General features: G+C 39.6%; 1 gene segment (V, D, J or C); it reads left to right on the top strand.

The window, feature by feature from the left end:
* Positions 1-356: 356 nt before the first annotated feature.
* The window catches only part of LOC140601357 (immunoglobulin kappa light chain-like), a 201,365-nt gene continuing 191,069 nt past the window's right edge, over positions 357-10,652 (top strand). Inside the window, 2 exon segments of the V gene segment in view lie at positions 357-507; positions 688-979. Coding sequence covers positions 459-507; positions 688-979 — 341 coding nt within the window.

Here is a 10,652-nt window from a genome sequence, read left to right as displayed (position 1 = left end):
CTGTCTGAAAGATAAATTTCTGATCACCTCCTCAATCCAACCCAATCTAGTGCTGCACTGAAGAAGATGTCCATGCACATTGGGAATGGAAAGTAAGTAATAGAATCAACAGTTTCTCTTTTGTTTCCAACATTCTTGTGCCAAACACCATCTCACTGAATCTACATGAATAATGAGATGGGAGGACATAGGAAACAAAAGTTGTGACCATAGAAATTCTTCAGACAGAAATTCTTCCCTCAGGCTGAGCTCCAGGCGTCTTCTGACATGACCACCTGGGGATGGGTTGCTCAAGTGCAGAGAAGAGGAGGTGAATGGTCTCTGCAACTGAAAGCCCAGATGCCCCTCCCCAGCTGCTTTGCATGTTCCTCCTAGCAAACTCTTCTCTCCAGAGCCCATATCAGTGCTGGGTCAGTGCTCTGGGGGAGATCTGCCTCAGTTAGGACACAGAGTGAGCCATGGAAGCCCCAGCTCGCCTTCTCTGCCTTCTGTTACTCTGGCTCCCAGGTGAGAGGACCATGGGACGATTCTGCATGTCAGTGAAAATTTGTGTTGTTTGGCCTTATCACTTGGCACCTTTGCTTAAGAAGCAAGTTAATTAAAGCTCAATCGAGATGAACAAAGCTGAAGACAGGGGTTAAGATGTTGATGACATGGCTGACTTCTGTGTTTTATTTCCAATCTCAGATATCACCGGAGAAATCGTGATGACACAGTCTCCAGACTCCCTCTCCTTGTCTCAGGAGAAAAAAGTCACCATCACCTGCCGGGCCAGTCAGAGTGTTAGCAGCTACTTAGCCTGGTACCAGCAAAAACCTGGGCAGGCTCCCAAGCTCCTCATCTATGGTGCATCCAACAAGGCCACTGGTGTCCCATCCCGGTTCAGTGGCAGTGGGTCTGGGACAGACTTCAGCTTCACCATCAGCAGCCTGGAGCCTGAAGATGTTGCAGTTTATTACTGTCAGCAGTATAATAGCGGATATACACAGTGATTCAACAGGAGACAAAAACCTCTGTAAGACCACAATGATTCTTTCATTTTACCAGGTGCTTCCTTTAGAAGCAGTTGCTGTGGTGGTTGATCAGTCTCAGCATCTCTCTTCTGTTTGGAAATATTGAGGTTTTGAAAAGTAACTCCATGACAAGACTTGTACTCTGATTACTAGACTTTTCCTCAGACTTAGCTGCATCTCCAGGTTGAGGAACACTTTCACCACCAATGACATCAGATCAGATTCATAGGAATGGATGCCTCTAAAGGTCTTGACGGGTGTAACAACACAACCGCATCTATAACACATGACAATTGCAAGGAGAGAATGAAAACTATCATAATTCACAGACTAAAAGATTGTATGCAGAGAAAATTCAAAATAAGTTAAAAGGAAACTACTGGAAACAACAGGAGAAATACCTCATCACTGGATTCAAAGTCAGCATGCAAAAGTCAGTTGCATTTCTACATAAAGGAAATGAATGTTTTAAAATTAAAATTAGAAAACATATCCTTTAAGTGTCTCAAAAAATCTACTACTTAGGAAAAATCACAAAATTATTAATAATAATTAATAACAAAATATAATTTGAAGAAAACAAAACCTATGTCAATGGAAGGCCATATCATGCCCAGGGTTGTAAATCTCAGTATTGTGAACATGTCAATTCTATCTTCCCCTTCAGCTCAGATCTGTGTAGGTGCTAGAAAATTCATGCCTCATCAATCTGCAGCCCAGCGAAGGAGCATTCCCTGATCCCAACCCCTAGCAATTATAAAAGCTCAACATTCTGTCTCATAGAAGCCAGTTTGGACCTACTGGTGCACACCCTGCTCTCTCTGGGAATCTTTTGTATGAATGATAAACACCTTTTCAATTTCTCTTGGTATGTGGAGTACCATCAGCCTCAAATTAATGTCTCTAACTGGAAAAGTGGTCCATTTCACCTCCATGGAAAAATAATAAAACATAAATATTGAAGGAAACAAGAAAAAGGAAAATCCATAGATTTGAGACCCACTTTTCTTTCTTTGGAGTCCCTCGGCTCATGAGGAGACTCAGAAATAGAAACAGGTGCTTACAAGCAGAGAGTCTGGGATAAAGGAGAGGCTGAGGGGCCTCAGTGCTGAGCAAAGCCTCCAGAAATCTCACAGAGTCAGGGATGAAAATTAATCCTCAAGGACCAAAGAGAAGAGATTCTGACAAACTCCAAGAACTTCAGTTGGAATCTCAGCAAGGCTACACCCCAGGAGGAGGGAAGAACTGGGAAGAGCCAGCAGTGCATCAGCAGTGCATCTTTGATTGGATGGAGGTCACATACCTTATCACTTCAGAGTGCCAGAATCAAATGTCATCTCTTTCTGGATGGTAAAAATCATTCTAGAGCCTAAAATCTCCTTAAAATGTTTCTCAGCAAATATGTGTATGAATCGACATAAGTAGGAGGTATACAGAACACAGCCTGTTTTTCCAACAATAATCCAGGAGGGAAAAAAACAGGCAACAGAAACAGACCCCCCCCAAATTGCAGCTATTGCATTATAGGATGTTATATGTTTAATGCATTCAGTGAAAGATTGTGAATTAAAACAGAGAGCCTAAAAGTTTTAAAAGTAACCAAATAGAAATTCAACAATAACAATCCAAATGGAGAACTCAGTAGATGAACTTAACAGTAGTTTTATCAGATCTGAAAAGAGAAATGGTAAACAGGAATATACATTGGAAAGTTGGAGTAACAAATCAATGGAAAACACATAAAAGATCATAAAAGGCATAAGGGATACACCAGAAAAAATTGAAGGATTGAAGGAATTCTGTGAACCCTCAATAAGATAAATGCTCCTCCTGAATTATACCGAGGCCCACCTTAGTATGAGTGCTGAGAAAACACATCAAAATGGGAGAAGAGAAAAACAGAGAGGGTAAAGGTAATTCTTAAGAAATAAGGTAAATTATCGTTAAAAGAGTAACAATAATAAAGTCACATAAGTCTCTACATTAGATACCAAGAAACAATAAAATAAAATATACTTTGAAGGTATAGGAATTGGAGGGGGAGGGCAAGATAGCGGAGGAGTGGATCCCCCAAGTCACTGGCCCCCACCAACTTAACTAGATAACTTTCAAATCATCCTGAAAACCTACAAATTCGACCTGAGATTTAAAGAGAGAACAGCTGGAACACTACAGAGAGAAGGGTTTTTGCTTCTAGCAAGGTAGGAAGGCGGGAAAAAAAATAAAAAGAATTAAGTGGGGGAGGGGCCGCCCCAGAGAAGGCAGGTTAAGGCCAGGTGGTGCGAGCCTCCAGGACAGGAAAGCCCAGCCCCGGAGAAGCAGAAATTTTAATAGTGAAACTTGCAAATTCCAAAGATAAAGAGAAAATCCTTAAAGCAGCAAGAGACAAGAGATCCCTAACTTATATGGTGAGAAATATTAGATTAACAGCAGACCTCTCCACAGAGACCTGGCAGGCCACAAAGGGCTGGCAGGATATATTCAGGGTCCTAAATGAGAAGAACATGCAGCCAAGAATACTTTATCCAGCAAGGCTCTCATTCAGAATAGAAGGAGAGATAAAGAGCTTCCAAGATAGGCAGAAACTGAAAGAATATGTGACCACCAAACCAGCTCTGCAAGAAATATTAAGGGAGACTCTGTGAAAGAGGATGCCCAAAGAAATAATCCACAAAAACAGGGATTGACAGGTATTATGATGACACAAAATTAATATCTTTCGATAGTAACTCTGAATGTGAATGGGCTAAATGATCCCATCAAAAGACTCAGGGTTTCAGACTGGATAAAAAAGCAAGACCCATCTATTTGCTGTCTACAAGAGACTCATTTTAGACCTAAGGACACCTACAGCCTAAAAACAAAAGGTTGGAGAACCATTTACCATCCAAATGGTCCTCAAAAGAAAGCAGGGGTAGCCATCCTCATATCAGATAAATTAAAGTTTACCCCAAAAACTGTAGTAAGAGATGAAGAGGGACACTATATCATACTTAAAGGATCTATTCAACAAGAGGATCTAACAGTCATGAATATTTATGCCCCTAATGTGGGAGCTGCCAAGTATATCAATCAATTAATAACCAAAGTAAAGACATACTTAGATAATAATACACTTATACTGGGAGACTTCAACATGGCACTTTCTGCAAATGACAAATCTTTTAAGCACAACATCTTCAAAGAAACAAGAGCTTTAAATGATACTGGACCAGATGGATTTCACAGATATTTAGAACTTTACATCCAAATGCAACTAAATACACATTCTTCTCAAGTGCACATGGAACTTTCTCCAGAATAGACCACATACTGGGTCACAAATCAGGTCTCAACTGATACCAAAAGATTGGGATTGTCCCCTGCATATATTCAGACCGTAATGCTTTGAAACTTGAACTCAATCACAAGGAGAAATTTGGAAGAGATTCAAACACGTGGAGGTTAAAGACCATCCTGCTAAAAGATGAAAGGTCAACCAGAAAATTAGAGAAGAATTTAAAAGATTCATGGAAACTAATGAGAATGAAGATACAACCCTTCAAAATCTTTGGGATACAGCAAAAGCAGTCCTAAGAGGGAAATAGATGGCAACACAAGCATCCCTCAAAAAATTGGAAAAAACTCAAATACACAAGCTAATCATGCACCCAAAGAAACTGGAGAAAGAACAGCAAATAAAACCTACATAAGCAGAAGAGGAGAGTTAATAAAGATTCGAGCAGAACTCAATGAAGTAGAGACCAGAAGAACTGTAGAACAGATCAACAAAACTAGGAGTTGGTTCTTTGAAAGAATTAATAGGATAGACAAACCATTAGCCAGCCTTATTAAAAACAAAAGAGAAAAGACTCAAATTAATAAAATCACGAATGAAAAAGGAGAGATCACAACCAATATCAAGGAAATACAAACAATTTTAAAAACATATTATGAGCAGCTATCCGCCAATAAATTAGGCAATCTAGAAAAAATGGATGCATTTCTGGAAAACCACAAACTACCAAAACTGGAACAGGAAGAAATAGAAAACCTGAACAGGTTGATAACCACGGAGAAAATTGAAGCAGTCATCAAAAACCTCCCAAGACATGAAAATTCAGGGCCAGATGGCTTCCCAGGGGAATTCTACCAAACATTTGAAGAAGAAACAATACCTATTCTACTAAAGCTGTTTGGAAAGATAGAAAGGAACGGAATACCTCCAAACTTGTTTTATGAGGCCAGCATCACCTTAATTCCAAAACCAGACAAACACCCCACCAAAAAGGAGAATTATAGACCAATATCCCTGATGAACACAGATGTAAAAATTCTCAACAAGATACTAGCCAATAGGATCCAACAGTACATTACGAAGATTATCCATCATGACCAAGGGGGATTTATCCCCGGGATGCAAGGCTGGTTCAACACTCCCAAAGCAATCAATGTGATTCATAATATCAGCAAGAGAAAAAAAACATGATCCTCTCAATAGATGCAGAGAAAGCACTTGACAAAATACAGCATCCGTTCCTGATCAACTCTTCAGGGTGTAGGGATAGAGGGAACATTCCTCAGCATCTTAAAAGCCATCTACAAAAAGCCCACAGCAAATATCATTCTCAATGAGGAAACACTGGGAGCCTTTCCCCTAAGATCAGGAACAAGACAGGGATGTCCACTCTCACCACTGCTATTCAACATAGTACTGGAAGTCCTAGCCTCAACAATCAGACAACAAAAAGAAATAAAAGGCATTCAAATTGGCAAAGAAGAAGTCAAACTCTCCCTCTTTGCAGATGACATGATACTCTACATAGAAAACCCAAAAGCCTCCACCCCAAGATTACCAGAACTCATACAGCAATTTGGCGGTGTGGCAGGATACAAAATCAATGCCCAGAAATCAGTGGCATTTCTATACACTAACAATGAAACTGAAGAAAGAGAAATTAAGGAGTCAATCCCATTTACAATTGCACCCAAAAGCATAAGATACCTAGGAATAAACCTAACCAAAGACGTAAAGGATCTATACCCTAAAAACTGCAGAACACTTCTGAAAGAAATTGAGGAAGACAAAAAGAGATGGAAAAATATTCCGTGCTCATGGGTTGGAAGAATTAATATCGTGAAAACGTCCATGCTACCCAGGGGAATTTACACGTTCAATGCAATCCCTATCAAAATCCCATGGACTTTCTTCAGAGAGTAGGAACAAATAATCTTAAGATTTGTGTGTAATCAGAAAAGACCCTGAATAGCTAGGGGAATGTTGAAAAAGAAAACCAGAGCGGGGGGTTTCACAATGCCAGATTTCAAGTTGTACTACAAAGCTGTGATCATCAAGACATATGGTACTGGCACAAAAACAGACACATAGATCAATGGAACAGAATAGAGAACCCAAAAATGGGCCCTCCATTTTATGGTCAACTAATATTCAACAAAGCAAGAAAGACTACCCACTGGAAAAAGGACAGTCTCTTCAATAAATGGTGCTGGGAAAATTGGACAGCCACATGCAGAAGAATGAAACTAGACCATTCTCTTACACCATACACAAAGATAAACTCAAAATGGATGAAAGTTCTAAATGTGAGACAAGATTTCATCAAAATCCTAGAGGAAAACACAGGCAACACCCTTTTTGAACTTGGCCACAGCAACTTCTTGCAAGATACATCTATGAAGGCAAGGGAAACAAAAGCAAAAATGAACTATTGGGACTTAAAATAAAAAGCTTCTGCACAGCAAAAGAAACTGTCAACAAAACTAAAAGGCAACCCACAGAATGGGAGAAGATATTTGCAAATGACCTATAAGATAAAGGCTAGTATCCAAGATTTATTAGAACTTATTAAACTCAACAGCAAACAAACAATCCAATCATGAAATGGGCAAAAGACATGAACAGAAATTTCACCAAAGAAGACATACACATGGCCAACAAGCACTTGCCATCAGGGAAATACAAATCAAAACCCCAATGAGATACCACCTCACACCAGTGAGAATGGGGAAAATTAACAAGACAGGAAACAACAAATGTTGGAGAGGATGTGGAGAAAGGGGAACCCTCTTGCACTGTTGGTGGGAATGTGAACTGGTGCAGCCACTCTGGAAAACTGTGTGGAGGTTCCTCAAAGAGTTAAAAATAGATCTGCCCTACGACCCAGCAATTGTATTGCTAGGGATTTACCCCAAAGATACAGATGGCAGTGAAACGCTGGGACACCTGCACCCCAATGTTTATAGCAGCAATGTTCACAATAGGGAAACTGTGGAAGGAGCCTCGGTGTCCATCAAAAGATGAATGGATAAAGAAGATGTGGTTTATGTATACAATGGAATATTACTCAGCCATTAGAAACGACGAATACCCACCATTTGTTTCGACGTGGATGGAACTGGAAGGTATTATGCTGAGTGAAGTAAGTCAATCGGAGAAGGAAAAATATTATATGGTCTCATTAATTCGGGGAATATAAAAAATCATGAAAGGGATTAAAGGGGAAAGGAGAGAAAATGAGTGGGGAATATCAGTGAGGGTGACAGGATATGAGAGACTCCTAACTCTGGGAAACGATCAAGGGGTAGTGGAAGAGGAGGTGGGCGGGGGGATGGGGAGACTGGGTGACGGCACTGAGGGGGGCACTTGACGGGATGAGCACTGGGTGTTATGCTACGTGTTGGCAAATCGAACTCCAATAAAAAAATATACCAAAAATAATTAAGGTTTAGGAACAAATTATCTGCCAGTTTAGGATTCTTTTTTTTTTTTAGTTTTTTTTTTAATTTTTTATTTATTTATGATAGTCAGAGAGAGAGAGAGAGAGAGAGAGGCAGAGACACAGGCAGAGGGAGAAGCAGGCTCCATGCACCGGGAGCCCGATGTGGGATTCGATCCAGGCTCTCCAGGATCGCGCCCTGGGCCAAAGGCAGGCGCCAAACCGCTGAGCCACCCAGGGATCCCCAGTTTAGGATTCTATACAGGAATATCCTTTACAACAAAAGAAAAATAAATATAGTTTACAAAAACAAACACGTAGAAATTGAATCATCAGAAGACCAACATGACTAGAAATCCTACAAGAAGTTTTAGGAGAAAAGGAAGCTTAGTCCCAACATAAGTTCAGAAATTTAAAAAGGAGTGAAGAGCAGTACAAAGGGTAAATATGTGAGAAAGTCTCATAAATTTTAACTATATAAAATAAGAATATTTTGTGGTATTTACATTGATGTACAATTAAAATATATGTACAATTACAACTTGGACACAGATGCAAGGAAGGCAGAAGGTTATAATTTAGGCTGGAGTTTTTTTTTTTTAATTTTTTTTTTTTTAATTTATGATAGTCACACACAGAGAGAGAGAGAGGCAGAGACATAGGCAGAAGGAGAAGCAGGCTCCATGCACTGGGAGCCCGACGTGGGATTCGATCCTGGGTCTCCAGGATCGCGCCCTGGGCCAAAGGCAGGCGCCAAACCGCTGCGCCACCCAGGGATCCCTAGGCTGGAGTTTTTAAGATGCATGCATTTTCTGGAATGTGGTCAGGTACTAAGGTATATAAAGACAGGACATGCCAAAGACACATGTTGTAACTCTTAGGACACTCACAGTGTAATAAAATAATACAAAATTCCAAAACATATTTAGGAAAAAAATGAACCAATACTGCAACTACACACCAAATCAATGCCATGTGATTTGGTATGTAAAAGATTACATAAAGACACATAAAATTGCATGGCAAAATATTACACAGCAAACCATATTAAAAGGCAACCAAAAACCACAGTAAACTATTTTTAATGTATTATATATAAATAAAAAGTCAATATTCTAAACTAAAAGAATTTTTTAAATGATTAGGGTAATGCATCAAAATCTATGTAGAAACATGAGGAAAAGAACAGACAATTCCAAGAAAAGACATATGCATAGCCTTTAAATATATATAGAATTTTCTATCGCACGAATTATTAGAAAAGTGCAAATTGTAAGTACTTTTTTATATATAAATTTATTTTTTATTGGTGTTCAATTTGCCAACATATAGAATAACACCCAGTGCTCATCCCATCAAGTGCCCCCCTCAGTGCCGTCACCCAATCACCCCCATCCCCCGCCCACCTCCCCTTCCACCCCCCCTAGTTCGTTTCCCAGAGTTAGGAGTCTCTCATGTTCTGTCTCCCTTTCTCATATTTCCCACTCCTTTTTTCTCCTTTCCCCTTTATTCCCTTTCACTATTTTTTATATTCCCCAAATGAATGAGACCATATAATGTTTGTCCTTCTCCGATTGACTTTGACATGGCATTTCTCATCTATCGGATTTGAGAAAATTAAGAACACATGAAGCACATTTTTAGGCAAAGTTTGAGGAAACAGACACTCTCATTTGAGCTCCTAGGGATGGAAACTAATACTATATCTTTGGGGAATAATATGAAATATTTACAAAATTACATGCATGTTAACCATTTGACCCGTAATTCCATTTCTAGAAATTCCTGAAGATACATCTACAAATACAATACACAAGGTTATTCGCTGCAACACTGTTTGTAACTGCAAAATATTGACAACAAACTAAATGCCCCTACATAAAGGTGTGTTTGAAAAAACTATGGTCCATCCACACAATGCAGTACTTCTCATCCATGAAAACGAGGATTTCTATGAACTGATAGTGACTTCCAGGACTTCTTGCTCAATGAACAAAGTGAAGTGCAAACAATTCTCTGTACTATATTCCATTCCATGTAAGGAAGAAGGGGAAAAAATGAAACAAAACAAACAACAAAATCTGTGAGGATAAACCGGAGTGAGATTGTAGCCTGCAGGAATGGTATGGCAATGAAATGGAAGGGGCAGGGATGTGACACCTCTCTGAGCATAATATTCTTGCTTTCATATATTTCTGACTTTGGGAATCATATTAACAGTACACACATTCAAAAACATAACTAAATATTATCTACAAGGTTGAGGGAGAATGCAATTGTTCTCCTTGTTTTGGAGAGAAACTCAGGCATCGGAGAGAATCTGTGTGAGCATTGAGCTGCTCTCCCAGGTGATCTGCTGGAAGTTTGGACAGGCTATGCTGAATCCTATTATAAATAGTAGAAAGAAAATCTTACTGGGACACCTGGGTGGCTCAGCAGTTGAGCATCTGCCTTCAGCTCAGGGCGTGATCCCGGAGTCCCAGGATCGAGTCTCACATCGGGCTTCCTGCATGGAGCCTGCTTCTCCCTCTGCCTGTGTCTCTGCCTCTTTCTGTGTCTCTCAAGAATAAATAAATAAAATCTTAAGAAAAGAAAATCTTACCCCCAAAGAAGTTGAATGTGAACTGATATAAAAATATAGACTTGTTATTTCACAAATTGCAGGTCACATGATTATCAGACTAAAAGTAAGAGCCTTCATTCATTTCTAGGCCAAACAATGTGAGAAATAGTGGACTAGAGAAAAGATTGAGATAATATTAGGGAGGAAGTGAAACAGCCCAGTGACAAAGGGGGACCTAAGCAAAGGATACTCACAAAGCCCTGAATAATGGAGACTGTCATTGCCTTTTGTGGAATCAGGGAGCATAGTAAAGCACAAAGGCTCTGCTCCCAGCCTTCAGAATGTATTACTTTCAATACA

The sequence above is a fragment of the Canis lupus genome, chromosome 12, assembly GCF_048164855.1.
Source record: "Canis lupus baileyi chromosome 12, mCanLup2.hap1, whole genome shotgun sequence".
NCBI lineage: Eukaryota > Metazoa > Chordata > Mammalia > Carnivora > Canidae > Canis > Canis lupus.
The sequence above is the reverse complement of the archived record's forward strand: the minus strand, read 5'-3'. Positions and strand labels throughout refer to the sequence as shown.